The sequence below is a fragment of the Onthophagus taurus genome, chromosome 3 (assembly GCF_036711975.1).
Source record: "Onthophagus taurus isolate NC chromosome 3, IU_Otau_3.0, whole genome shotgun sequence".
Lineage (NCBI taxonomy): Eukaryota > Metazoa > Arthropoda > Insecta > Coleoptera > Scarabaeidae > Onthophagus > Onthophagus taurus.
In genome coordinates this window covers 22,906,285-22,921,824 of record NC_091968.1, presented here as the reverse complement: position 1 = coordinate 22,921,824, position 15,540 = coordinate 22,906,285, and the positions used below count along the sequence as shown (strand labels likewise).

Genomic DNA, 15,540 nt, shown 5'->3' with positions numbered 1-15,540 from the left:
AAAAAATTTCTTGGAATATGAGTATGAAAATTTCCCAAAATCTTAATAAAAGTGTGCTCTTTCCAATGAACCAACACGTTTTGAAACATAACTTTTAGTTTTTGAGAAAACAATATTTGAAGTTTTGATAAAATGTTGCAATTTTCGTCGATAACTTTCAAAATTCGCTATAAAATTAATTTCTTGAAGGATACTTGTGGAAATATCACCAATTATTAATTAAAGTATCCTCTTTTTAATGCAAGAAGCCATTTTGAAAAATCACCTTTAGTTCTTGAGAAATAAATTTTTGAAATGATCGAAATTTTTTTCGAATTTTGCAATTTTCGCCGATTAAGTTTCAAAAATTCGTATAAAATCGATTTCTTGGAATATGAGTATGAAAATTTCCCAAAATGTTAATAAAAGTGTGCTCTTTCCAATGAACCAACACGTTTTGAAAAATAATTTTTAGTTTTTGAGAAAACAATATTTGAAGTGTTGATAAAATTTTCGATGTTGCAATTTTCATCGATAACTTTCAAAATTCGCTATAAAATTAATTTCTTGAAGGATCCTTGTGAAAATATCACCAATTATTAATTAAAGTATCCTCTTTTTGATGCAACAAGGCGTTTTGAAAAATCACTTTTAATTCTTGAGAAATAAATTTTTGAAATAATCGACATTTTTTTCGAATTTTGCAATTTTCGCCGATTAAGTTTTAAAAATTCGTATAAAATCGATTTCTTGGAATATGAGTATGAAACTTTCCCAAAATGTTAATAAAAGTGCCCTCTTTCCAATGAACCAACCCGTTTTGAAAAATAATTTTTAGTTTTTGAGAAAACAATATTTGAAGTTTTGATAAAATTTTCGATTTTGCAATTTTCATCGATAACTTTCAAAATTTGCTATAAAATTAATTTCTTGAAGGATCCTTGTGGAAATATCACCAATTATTAATTAAAGTATCCTCTTTTTAATGCAAAAAGGCGTTTTGAAAAATCACTTTTAGTTCTTGAGAAAAAAATTTTTGAAATAATCGACAATTTTTTTCGAATTTTGCAATTTTCGCCTATTAAGTTTTAAAAATTCTTATAAAATCCAGTTCTTGGAATATGAGTATGAAAATTTCCCAAAGTGTTAATAAGAGTGTCCTCTTTCCAATGAACCAACCCGTTTTGAAAAATAATTTTTAATTTTTGAGAAAACAATATTTGAAGTTTTGATAAAATTTTCGATGTTACAATTTTCATCGATAACTTTCAAAATTCGCTATAAAATTAATTTCTTAAAGGATCCTTGTGGAAATATCACCAATTATTAATTAAAATATCCTCTTTTTGATGCAAAAAGGCGTTTTGAAAAATCACTTTCAGTTTTTGAGAAATAAATTTTTGAAATAATCGACAATTTTGTCGAATTTTGCAATTCTCGCCGATTAAGTTTAAAAATTCTTATAAAATCCAGTTCTTGGAATATGAGTATGAAACTTTCCCAAAGTGTTAATAAGAGTGTCCTCTTTCCAATGAACCAACCCGTTTTGAAAAATAATTTTTAGTTTTTGAGAAAACAATATTTGAAGTTTTGGTAAAATTTACGATGTTGCAATTTTCGTCGATAATTTTCAAAATTTGCTATAAAATTAATTTCTTGAAGGATCCTTGTGGAAATATCACCAATTATTAATTAAAGTATCCTCTTTTTAATGCAAAAAGCCGTTTTGAAAAGTCACTTTTAGTTTTTGAGAAGTAAATTTCTGAAATAAACGACAATTTTTTCGAATTTTGAAAATTTCGCCGATTAAGTTTTAATAATTCGTATAAAATCGATTTCTTGAAATAATAGTAGCGCATCACGCACTCTAATTATTTTTATACAGCGTGTCCGTAAAGTAACGGATATAGGCTATAAAATCATAATAAACAGTTTATGGAAAAATCCCTGAAACGGGTCTAAAGATTTAAATTTTTTGTGTTTTTTTGGTGTAAATTTCAAATTTTTTCATTTTCATTTTTAAACGAGTTATGACGTCATCGATAATTTTTTCCAATGTCAATCCCCCATTTTTATTACAGTCAATATTAATATTGGTTACATAAGAAAATTTTCAAGAAAAATTACTTTAAAGTTTAATTACTTCAAATTTGTATAAATGATAAAAATAGCAAAAATAACTATGGTAACCAATTATTTTAAACAATTCTCTGAGTGTCAAAAACTGATTTAGTAAAGCTTCTTGAAGTGTGGTGGCGCGCCATCTTGTTGGAACAACTGCCATTAGAATTGAGTTGGGTCAACATTATCAGGATGGAAGGAATGACACCGTTTTGAAAAAATTTAAACATCTCTTTCCAGTTAGGTTTCTCAAATCTTTTGCGGATATTTGACTTTGTTGGCTAAATTGGATTTTGGGTAGCGCAATACCGACAACTTTTTCTATTTGCTTATCCACTCAATGTAAATGTCCCTTCCTTGGAAAAAATTATGTTTTTGACAAAGTCTTCGTCATCGTTGCAAAATTGTTATTGCAAAAATTGCGATTCATTGCTCGTGAATGAGGTTTACTTTATGGGAATGATAGTTTGCGGGTTTTACAATTTTGTGAACCGTTGATTTACTAATGTCCAAATTAAACCCAATACTCCTCACAGTAACATGAGGATTTTCTTAGCCAGTCAAAACCACGGTTTATTGAACTTCTCCTGAAACATTTAGTAGGCCAGACTCCAAGAAATGCTTCGAGAGATGCCCATCCTTTTTAAATTTAGTCACAGCTAGGCTCACCATACTTTGGCCAATAAGTTGGCGATCAGGATATGTTGTATTAAAGAGGTCAACTGCATACTAACTCAGTTTTTGACGCTTAGGAAATTGTTTAAAATAATTTTTTACCATAGTTACTCATGCTACTGCTATTTTTTTCATGTCAACAAACCTGAAGCAGTTAAACTTTAAAGTAATTTTTCTCGAAAATTTTCTTATGTAGCCAATAGTAATATTGAGTGTACTAGATTCAGAAAAAATCCTCTTTCACATTCCATAATAAAAATGGGGGATTGCCATTTGAAAAAAATATCGATGACGTCATAACTCATTTAAAAATGGCGGAAGAAATTTAAAATCTGCACCACACAATTGCAAAAAATTTAAATCTTTAGACCCGTTTCAGCGATTTTTCCATAAACCATTTATAATGATTTTATCGCCTATATCCGTTACTTTACGGACACACTGTATATAAACATAATGTTATATCACCATGGGTTGTTATATCAGCAGAATGTATTTTCCCATGGCGATTTTGTTATAGTTATAAAATAATAAATAAATAGATAGACACACATAAAACAGACTATCAAATACTCCATTTTAATTTTTAATATTTTATATACGATTAATTAATATAGAGTTTCAAATAAATATACTCTATAATGAGTATGAAAATTTTTCAATGTGTTAATAAAAGTGTCCTCTTTCCAATGAACCAACCCGTTTTGAAAAATAATTTTTAGTTTTTGAGAAACAATATTTGAAGTTTTGATAAAATTTCGATGTTGCAATTTTCCTCGATAATTTTCAAAATTCGCTATAAAATTAATTTCTTAAAGGATCCTTGTGGAAATATCACCAATTATTAATTAAAGTATCATCTTTTTAATGCAAAAAGCCGTTTTGAAAAATCGCTTTTAGTTTTTGAGAAATACATTTTTGAAATAATCGACAATTTTTTCGAATTTTGCAATTCTCGCCGATTAAGTTTTAAAAATTCGTATAAAATCCATTTCTTGGAATATGAGTTTGAAAATTTCTCAAAGTGTTAATAAGACTGTCCTCTTTCCAATGAACCAACCCGTTTTGAAAAATAATTTTTAGTTTTTGAGAAAACAATATTTGAAGTTTTGATAAAATTTCGCTGTTGCAATTTTCCTCGATAATTTTCAAAATTCGCTATAAAATTAATTTCTTGAAGGATCCTTGTGGAAATATCACCAATTATTAATTAAAATATCCTCTTTTTGATGCAAAAAGGCGTTTTGAAAAATCACTTTCAGTTTTTGAGAAATAAATTTTTGAAATAATCGACAATTTTGTCGAATTTTGCAATTCTCGCCGATTAAGTTTAAAAATTCTTATAAAATCCAGTTCTTGGAATATGAGTATGAAACTTTCCCAAAGTGTTAATAAGAGTGTCCTCTTTCCAATGAACCAACCCGTTTTGAAAAATAATTTTTAGTTTTTGAGAAAACAATATTTGAAGTTTTGGTAAAATTTACGATGTTGCAATTTTCGTCGATAATTTTCAAAATTTGCTATAAAATTAATTTCTTGAAGGATCCTTGTGGAAATATCACCAATTATTAATTAAAGTATCCTCTTTTTAATGCAAAAAGCCGTTTTGAAAAATCACTTTCAGTTCTTGAGAAATAATTTTTTAAAAGATCGACAATTTTTTCGAATTTTGCAATTTTCGCCGATTAAGTTTTAAGAATTCGTATAAAATCGATTTCTTGGAATATGAGTATGAAAATTTCCCAAAATATTAATAAAGGTGTACTCTTTCCAATGAACCAACACGTTTTGAAAAATAACTTTTAGTTTTTGAGAAAACAATATTTGAAGTTTTGATAAAATTTTCGATGTTGCAATTTTCATCGATAACTTTCAAAATTCGCTATAAAATTAATTCCTTGAAGGATCCTTGTGGAAATATCACCAATTATTAATTAAGGTACCCTCTTTTTAATGCAAAAAGGCGTTTTGAAAAATCACTTTTAGTTCTTGAGAAATAAATTTTTGAAATAATCGACAATTTTTTTGAATTTCGCAATTTTCGCCGATTAAGTTTTAGTAATTGGTAAAAAATCGATTTCTTGGAATATGAGTATGAAAATTTCCTTAAATGCTAATAAAAGTGTGCTTTTTCCAATGAACCAACCCGTTTTGAAAAATAACTTTTAGTTTTTGAGAAAGCAATATTTGAAATTTTGATAAAATTTTCGATGTTCCAATTTTTGTCGATAATTTTCAAAATTCGCTATAAAATTAATTTTAAAGTTACTTCGTCAGCATTAAAAAAGTTCATTTTGTATCTTGGATCCAAATAAGTTGACATATCTTATCACCTTTCTTATTAATTTCATTTTTATTCAAATATCGTAACAATGTTGCAGAAATGTACCAGAAATTATAACCATAATGGCCGGATAACCGGCTAATATTCGGCTTTTCCCAAAATCACTGTCCGTTCCATCACCAGTTTTGATTCAATTTTGTTTTAGTAATCACTGAAAGTATTCCGTACGAAACCGAGTATTACCAGTCAATAGATGAGCACCATCTCGAAGAGCACTATCAAGAATATAACACCTACGTTTATGAGATTGACGATGAGGATGGGGAATTTTTTGATGAAGATGAAGATTACAAAAAAATTTCTTTGGAATACACCTACAAAGAAGATATTCAATACAACTATAATTATCATTACGAAACGATTTATTATCAATACGACGAATACGGCCAATTACATAAAATTGATCCGTCGTCGCAAGAATTTAAAGTAATCGAACCCGAACATGGCCATAAAGTATTCGTCCCTAGTTATTATTATTACGACCAAGAAGAAAATAATTTTAATTTGTACCAAGGTCAATATTATAGCGAAGAGGAGTACAGTCAAGAGTATGGCGATAACGAATATTTGGGAAATCAAAATAAAGATCTAGAAAAATCTCCAGGCGAATCAATTCAACCTCAAATTGATGAATCTGGTGGTGATTATGCCGGATATGATTATCCAGAAATTAATAATCCAAATAATAATATGAGTTCTATAACTATGACTGAAGAATCTGATGATGATTATCTTGATAATAATCCAGAAGATGGGAAATCTTCGGCTGTTTATGATTATAATGAAAATCCACAAAAAGTATCGATTGGGGTACCAGAATCTCTAGAATCACAATCCAAAGTACTTTCGGAAATTTTGACAAGACCGAAACAACCCGGAAGTAATGAATATGATCCAGGTGAATCAATTCAACCTCAAATTGATTATCCTGATGCCGAATATGATTATCTAGAGTATCCAATTGATCCAGAAATTAATAATCCAAATAATAATATGGGTTCTATAACTACGGCTGAAGAATCTGATGATGATTATCTTGATAATAATCCAGAAGATGGAAAATCTTCGGCTGTTTATGATCATAATGAAGATCCACAAAAAGTATCGATTGGTGTACCAGAATCTCTAGAATCGCAATCGAAAGTACTTTCGGAAATTTTGACAAGACCAAAACAACCTGGAAGTAATGAATATGATCCAGGCGAATCAATTCAACCTCAAATTAATTATCCTGATGCCGGATATGATTATCCAGAAATTAATAATCCAAATAATAATATGGGTTCTATAACTATGACTGAAGAATCTGATGATTATCTTGATAATAATGAAGATAGTTATCAGCAAGATCTAAATAATTACTCTGATGATGAAAATATCAATCCCAATGAATCAATTGATCCTGAAATTAATTATCCAAATGGTATAATAAATAATGGTGATGAATCTGATGATGATTATCTTAATAATAATGAAAATGGTTATCCACAAGATCTAAATAATTATTCTGATGGAGGAAATATTGATGCAGATGATGAAAATATTAATCCTGAAGATCCAATGAATCCTCAAATTGATTATCCAGATGATAATGTTGGTGTCATAAATAATGGTGATGAATCTGATGATGATTATCTTAATAATAATGAAGACGGTTATCCACAAGATCTAAATAATTATTCTGATGGAGGAAATATTGATGCTGATGATGAAAATATTAATCCTGAGGATCCAATTAATCCTCAAATTAATTATCCAGATGATAATGTTGGTGTCATAAGTAATGGTGATGAATCTGATGATGATTATCTTAATAATAATGAAGATGGTTATCCACAAGATCTAAATAATTATTCTGATGGAGGAAATATTGATTCTGATGATGAGAATATTAATCCTGAGGATCCAATTAATTCTCAAATTAATTATCCAAATGGTATAATAAATAATGGTGATGAATCTGATGATGATTATCTTAATAATAATGAAGATGGTTATCCACAAGATCTAAATAATTATTCTGATGGAGGAAATATTGATGCTGATGATGAAAATATTAATCCTGAGGATCCAATTAATCCTCAAATTAACTATCCAAATGGTATAATAAATAATGGTGATGAATCTGATGATGATTATCTTAATAATAATGAAGATGGTTATCCACAAGATCTAAATAATTATTCTGATGGAGGAAATATTGATTCTGATGAGTCAATTGATCCTCAAAGTAATTATCCAGATGATAATACGAGTATAATAAATAATGGTGATGAATTTGATGATGATTATCTTAATAATAATGAACATGCTTATCCACAAGATCTTAATAATTACCCAGATAATGAAAATATTAATGTGGATGACCAAATTGATCCTCAAATTAATTACCCAGATGATAACATGAATTCAATATCTATGACTGAAGAATCTGATTATGATTATCTAAATAATATTAAAGATGATTATCCACAAGGTCTAAATAATTACCCTGATGCTGAAAATATTAATCCTGATGAGTCAATTGATCTTCAAAGTAATTATCCAGATGATAATACGAGTATATCTGATGATTATCATAATAATAATAATCCAGGTGATGAAAATATTAATCCTGAAGATTTAAGTGATCCTGAAATGAATTATGTGAATACAATAAATGAAAATAATAAAAATGATTACCCACAAGAAAATAACGACTACAATAATGATCAAAATCAACAACAAACATTATCTGGTTCTCCAGAATCCCATCAATCTCACTCAAACATATTATCAAAAGCTGTAACAAAACCAGATGAATTGATTAATCAAGAAGATAACAACGAAATCGACCCAGAATACAAAGAACAATATCTCGATCCAATCCCTACCGAAGATTACGATAAAACATTCAACGAAAATGACGATTACTCTCCAACGAAAAACTACCCCGAATACAATCAACTTTCATCTGATCAAATTTCTCAAAATCAAAAACCAGGTATTAATGAAGATTATCTCTATGATGCGCAAAGTCTTAACGTTGCTCCGAGTCCGTGGAAATCTAAAACGAAAATGGATATAAGAAAACCGGATGGTGGTGATGGCGATAAGTATTTGGAAAGTGTGGAGGTTAATGAGAAAGAATATGATGATGATTTGAATGGGGATGAATACGATGATGATTTGCATGAAGAAGATGCTAATGAAAACGATCTTGATTATGAAAGTTATGATAACAAAGGTATTGGGTGTTAATAAATTAATTTATTTTTTTTTATATTAATCTTTATTTTAGATGAACGAGATGGGGATTATTTTATCCAACAAGATGAGAGAACACAAAGTCATGAATATGAGACATATGATAAACGTAAGTATACAATTTTAAAATAAACCTAAAATCGGTGTAATACCAAGAAATGGCGTGAAACCCATATTAGCGAGATCACCCGGTATACAGTAAAGTCGGTTTTACACGTTCTAATTTGTAAGCAACAAAGCTACAGAAAATTCGACGTAAATATTGATTCCAAAGGTCAATCAATTGAAAAATAGCGATAAATAAATTTTCCTCCGATTATGTAAAGGATTTTTTACCGTCATAAAAAACCTCGTCTCTTGTTAACTATGGCAGCCGTCAAAAATCTAATAATTGCTAAATATATTAAAAAGCGTTCATTAACGTGGTCAAATTAACTTGCTCTAACTTCGTAAGTGCTCTTTTATTCACCCTATATAAAAAAAATAGCACTATCGCCGTCGAACATCGTACTATCAGATTTTTGGGAATTACACAGGTGAATTTTATTAATGTAGGGGTGAATAAAAGAGCCGTTACGAAGTCAGACCATGCTATTGAACAGCTAGTACTTTTTAATATTTATTTATTTATATTCGGGATACATACAGGGAAAACCCCAATTAAGTATCCACTAGAAACAATTAGAACAATAAAAAAAAAAAAATCTGCAATAATAAAAAGAAAAATCAAAATAGGGTAAACGCACCAGTGTTTGACCTGTTAAGGATATTTTAATGTCAGTGTTTGACCGAGTCATATTATTTTTCTTGTAGATCCCTCTGCCTTTACATAAAATGATCAAAATATGATCAAATACACATCTGATTCATTTAAAGTTACTTACCCTACATATAAAATATAACATCATAAAGTAATATTTTTTTAAAATTAAAATGAATAACTGTATTTCGCATTTAGTGTTTGACCACTTTGATTACATTATTTGGCCAATAATATCTAGTCTTTGACCTTAAAACCGTAAATGTTTGACCGATTCTTAATATAATATTCATTTTCATTATTTTTCCATACTATTTTGTTCACAAAAAAATGTTTATATTTTTTGACTCTTTAAATGGAGTAAAATGTTGTTGACTTAACTTTTCACCCAAATTTTATGTTTTTCAACTGGGTTTTTGTAACAGGACTGCTGAATGAAACAACCATTCAACCAGTAGTGTTTCTTCATCAGAATTTAAAAATGCTGGTGGTCCCATTTTCAAATTGCATTGGAGTCATATTTGCTAAATTTTCCATATAGATTTTCCATTTTTGATAATAATTGACCACTATAAGAGTCAGTGTTTGACCAACCTTTTATCCTTTTAATTTTACAGATTGATTACTGCTTAAGTGTGTTCAATTACTTTTATTGTTATAAAAAAGGTTTAAAAAATAGAAAAGAACCAAACATTTACACTTATATTTATATTAGGCTTAAATATTTATAAAATGTCCTATAAATGACCAAAAGAAGAATCAGTAATTGACCGCATATTTAAACAATACAAATACTAAACAATTTAAACAGGAAGATATAAGTTTTAAAAAGAGGTATTACACATTTTTCCATTTTTTTAATCAAATATATATACTTGTGGGATTATACAACAACCAATTCGTCTAGTATTTGACCGTTTGGTCAAACACTAATTTTTAATTAAATTTAGAACTACTAGTCTTTGACCGCCTTTATTTTCACAAATAATTAATTAAAGCAGTAATTTTTTGATACAACCAATAGAAAACATTATTAGATCACTGGCAAACAAAAAAAAACACGATACATGCAAAAACGGCGGAATAGTACGACCTTGTTTAGGTGAATATCTAAACATAAAAATTACCATTTTTAGCACGGTGTGAATAGGCCGGTAGTTAGCGCAAATTAAACAACAAGAACTCAAGAACGGTATCGTCCTAGACTTTTTGCGTAGTAGGAAGTGGAGAAGAGACTGGTGGCTATGTGTGGACAGATTTATTTTTTTTTAGATATTCCTTGGAACCTTATTTTTTACATTTTTTTACAAAAACGGTCAAACACTGACCAACGGTCAATTACTGGCGTTTTACCCTACAAACTGAGTTAATAACAAAATTAAATTAAATTAATGACAAATACTCAAACTCAAAACATAACGTCAAAATTATTACAATAAGTATTGTAGAAGTGCAATAGACGTGGCATTGGTGAATTGGTGTATGCAGTAGATTTAGAAGCAGGTAGCTTGAAAAGAGGCATTATTCGTGTGGTATAAGACATTACATTAAGGCGAACATCCCGCAAGAGCACCATGGAATGAAGCAAAACGCTACCGACGTACGCCGTATACAAGGAAACGATACTTCGTATATTGGTAAAGGAACGAGATACACCAATAATAAAACCTACACGTTTAGAAGCATACATATCATAGCACTTACATATCATAATTCAGAAACAAATAGTTTTTGAAGCAATAGTCTTGCAGACGTTCAAGATCCTCCTTAAGCATCAAGCTGTCTGATATGGAACTAATCCTGGAAAAAAGTGTACGTAAAGCAAAAAATTGGAGTGGCGAAAACACTCATTAATATCGTTAATATAAACTAAGAATAAAATTGGTCCAAGATGACTGCCCTGAGGTACGCCCGACGTAACCAGCGTTGCCAACCTATGCCGACCAAATGTCGGTAGAATCAATGATAAAAAATCGGTAGGTTTAAATACAAAGTCAGAAATACATATACAGGATGTCCCATATCTTCCGCATCCAAACATTATAGTATATAATATTGATTTTTTATTAGAAAAATCGCTTAAAATAATATATCCTGTATATAAGTTATGAATTATACACGGATGGTTGTATTTTAAAAAATTGCGCATACCTGAAGACAACAAACTACAAAGTTGCCTTGTGGAATGTTTGATTAAGATTACTGTTTTTCGGGATCTAACCTATTGGCAAGTTGTTAATGGTAACACTTTGGAATCGAAGGATGTTACGAAAAACTTTTAAAATAAAAGTTGTAGCAAATTTTATTCCTAATAATATTGCTTTCTTACACTTTTGCTCTTAAATGGGTCAATATCAAGCAAAATACAAAAATATGAAAATTTGTTTCTTTTTCAAGATATTAAATATGACGCTTACGAATCGGAGCGTATTACAAGAAAACTTTTACAATAAAAGTTGTAGCAAATTTTATTCTTAACAATATTGCTCTCTTGCACTTTTGCTCTTAGATGCGTCAATATCGAGATAGTTACGAAAATATGAAAATTTGATGAATTTATTGCTTTTTCAAGTTATTAAAGGTAACGCTTAGGAATCGAAGCATATTACAAAAGAACTTCTAGAACAAAAGATGTAGCAAATTTTATTCTTAACAATATTGCTCTCTTGCATTATTGCTTTTAGATGCGTCAATATCGAGAAAAATACGAAAATATAAGAATTTGATTAATTTGTTGCTTTTTTAAGTAATTGAAGGTATCACTCAGGAATCGGAGCATGTTATAAAAAAACTTTTTGAACAATAGTTGTAGCAAATTTTATTCTGAACAATATTGCTCTCTTGCACTTTTGCTCATAGATGCGTCAATATCGAGAAAAATACGAAAAAATGAGAATTTGATCAATTTGTTGATTGAAGGTATCACTCGTGAATCGGAGCATTTTACAAAAGAACTTTTAGAACAAAAGTTGTAGCAAATTTTATTCATAACAATATTGCTCTCTTGCACTTTTGATCTAAGATACGTCAATATTGAGATAGATACGAAAATATGAAAATTTGATGAATTTATTGCTTTTTCAAGTTATTAAAGGTAACGCTTAGGAATCGAAGCATTTTATAAAAGAACTTTTAGAACAAAAGTTGTAGCAAATTTTGTTCATAACAATATTGCTCTCTTGCACTTTTGCTCTTAGATGCGTCAATATTGAGATAGATACGAAAATATGAAAATTTGATGAATTTGTTGCTTTTTCAAGTTATTAAAGGTAACGCTTAGGAATCGAAGCATATTACAAAAGAACTTTTAGCACAAAAGTTGTAGCAAATTTTATTGTTAATAATATTGCTCTCTTGCACTTTTGCTATTAAATGCGTCAATATTGAGAAAAATATGAAAATTTGATGAATTTATTGCTTTTTCAAGTAATTAAAGGTAACGCTTAGGAATCGAAGCATTTTATAAAAGAACTTTTAAAACAAAAGTTGTAGCAAATTTTGTTCATAACAATATTGCTCTCTTGCACTTTTGATCTAAGATACGTCAATATTGAGATAGATACGAAAATATGAAAATTTGATGAATTTATTGCTTTTTCAAGTTATTAAAGGTAACGCTTAGGAATCGAAGCATGTTACAAAAAAACTTTTAGAATAAAAGTTGTAGCAAATTTTATTCTTAACAATATTGCTCTATTGCACTTTTGCTCTTAGATGCGTCAATATTGAGATAGATGCGAAAATATGAAAATTTGATGAATTTGTTGCTTTTTCAAGTTATTAAAGGTAACGCTTAGGAATCGAAGCATGCTACAAAAGAACTTTTAGAACAAAAGTTGTAGCAAATTTTATTCTTAACAATATTGCTCTCTTGCATTATTGCTTTTAGATACGTCAATATTGAGATAGATACGAAAATATGAAAATTTGATGAATTTATTGCTTTTTCAAGTTATTAAAGGTAACGCTTAGGAATCGAAGCATATTACAAAAGAACTTTTAGCACAAAAGTTGTGGCAAATTTTATTGTTAACAATATTGCTGTCTTGCGCTTTTGCTATTAGATGCGTCAATATTGAGAAAAATATGAAAATTTGATGAATTTATTGCTTTTTCAAGTAATTAAAGGTAACGCTTAGGAATCGAAGCATGTTACAAAAAAACTTTTAGAATAAAAGTTGTAGCAAATTTTATTCTTAACAATATTGCTCTATTGCACTTTTGCTCTTAGATGCGTCAATATTGAGATAGATGCGAAAATATGAAAATTTGATGAATTTGTTGCTTTTTCAAGTTATTAAAGGTAACGCTTAGGAATCGAAGCATGTTCCAAAAGCACTTTTAGAACAGAAGTTGTAGCAAATTTTATTCTTAACAATATTGCTCTCTTGCATTATTGCTTTTAGATACGTCAATATTGAGATAGATACGAAAATATGAAAATTTGATGAATTTATTGCTTTTTCAAGTTATTAAAGGTAACGCTTAGGAATCGAAGCATATTACAAAAGAACTTTTAGCACAAAAGTTGTGGCAAATTTTATTGTTAACAATATTGCTGTCTTGCGCTTTTGCTATTAGATGCGTCAATATTGAGAAAAATATGAAATTTTGATGAATTTATTGCTTTTTCAAGTAATTAAAGGTAACGCTTAGGAATCGAAGCATGTTACAAAAAAACTTTTAGAATAAAAGTTTTAGCAAATTTTATTCTTAACAATATTGCTCTATTGCACTTTTGCTCTTAGATGCGTCAATATTGAGATAGATGCGAAAATATGAAAATTTGATGAATTTGTTGCTTTTTCAAGTTATTAAAGGTAACGCTTAGGAATCGAAGCATGCTACAAAAGAACTTTTAGAACAAAAGTTGTAGCAAATTTTATTCATAACAATATTGCTCTCTTACACTTTTGCTCTTAGATGCGTCAATATTGAGATAGATACGAAAATATGAAAATTTGATGAATTTATTGCGTTTTCAAGTTATTAAAAATAACGCTTAGGAATCGAAGCATGTTACAAAAGAACTTTTAGAACAAAAGTTGTAGCAAATTTTATTGTTAACATTATTGCTCTCTTGCGCTTTTGCTCTTAGATGCGTCAATATCGTGATAAATACGAAAATATGGAAATTTGATGAATCTGTAGCTTTTTTAAGTTATTAAAGGTAATACTCGGGAATCGCAGGGTGTTACAAAAAAACGTTTACAATAAAAGTTGTAGCAAATTTTATTGTTAACAATATTACTCTCTTGCACTTTTACTCTTAAATGCGTCAATATCTATTTTGACAATATTATATTTTGAACCGTTTTCAAATTACTTATGGCGCGTACTATATATACCAACGATTTGGCAACGTTGCTCAAGCGACATTGCCATATCGTTGGTATATACTTTTATGCAATATAAGTAGGGTATTCCCATAAGGTACAATTTTTGTCGCAATTGTATTGATTTTAAGTACGTGTTTCATAATACTTTGTTAAAATTTTGAAAATCGGTAGATTAAGTGGTATATTGGTAGACTATCTTCTATATCGATAAATCGGTAGATTTATATCGGTTTTATTATCGGTTTTTAATATGAATGTAACACAGCCTTTACGAAATCGGAACAAGGCAATTTATTTTTCAATTGTATTTATTGCTATGTTTCAAATTGATTGAAATCAGTATAACCGCCGAATTTTCTGTAGTTTTGTTGCTTACAAATTAGAGCGTGTGAAACCGACTTCACTGTATTATTATACCGAGTGACCTCGCTGAAATGGCGTGCTATGTTTAGCGTGCTGTTTTCACATCGGTTAGCAAGAATGCTATTTGGGAAATGATAATCTTTTATAATTAGGTTCTTTTTTTATAATTTTCTTTCGTTATAACCCTCAAGTTTTGTTAAGTATCTCGTTCCTAACCCCACTATTCGAATACTTTTAGTTAATTGCTTATGTTCGCTTTGGTAAGGTTCTCGTAAGAATTCTTGTGGAAATCCTAAAACACTAAAAAAATAAGTAAATATAAAAGAAATTAAGAATTATTGTGATGTTTATATAAATGTCAAATGTCAGAATTGCCAACTTAAAAATTATTTTTTTTATTAGGATTTAAAAATACTATATAAATAATAAATTAAAAAATAATTAAATATAAAAACTTAATAAAAAATAAAAATTAATTAATTTTATTTATAAAAAAACTTAAAAATTAATTTATATTTTAACCAAGAAAATGATTTTGACGTTTAAATCAAAATGACCAACTGAAAAATCGATTAAAATTAATAACAAAGTTTTTTCAGCACAACTACAACATCCTCCAGTAGAAATGGTTACTGGGCCAACTTTTGAATATCGTTCAGTTGTACCACAAAGTAAAAAAAAAATAATTATTAAATTCACTTAATTATTTTTAA

General features: G+C 28.8%; 1 protein-coding gene across 1 annotated transcript in view; it reads left to right on the top strand.

Moving 5' to 3' along the window:
- LOC111419003 (uncharacterized) overlaps positions 1–15,540 on the top strand; it is a 55,029-nt gene that overhangs the window by 38,813 nt on the left and 676 nt on the right. The window contains exons 7-9 of the mRNA XM_071195299.1: positions 5,265–8,345; positions 8,400–8,474; positions 15,427–15,498. Of these exons, the coding sequence (XP_071051400.1) occupies positions 5,265–8,345; positions 8,400–8,474; positions 15,427–15,498 (3,228 nt within the window). The remainder of the gene's footprint in view (positions 1–5,264; positions 8,346–8,399; positions 8,475–15,426; positions 15,499–15,540) is intronic.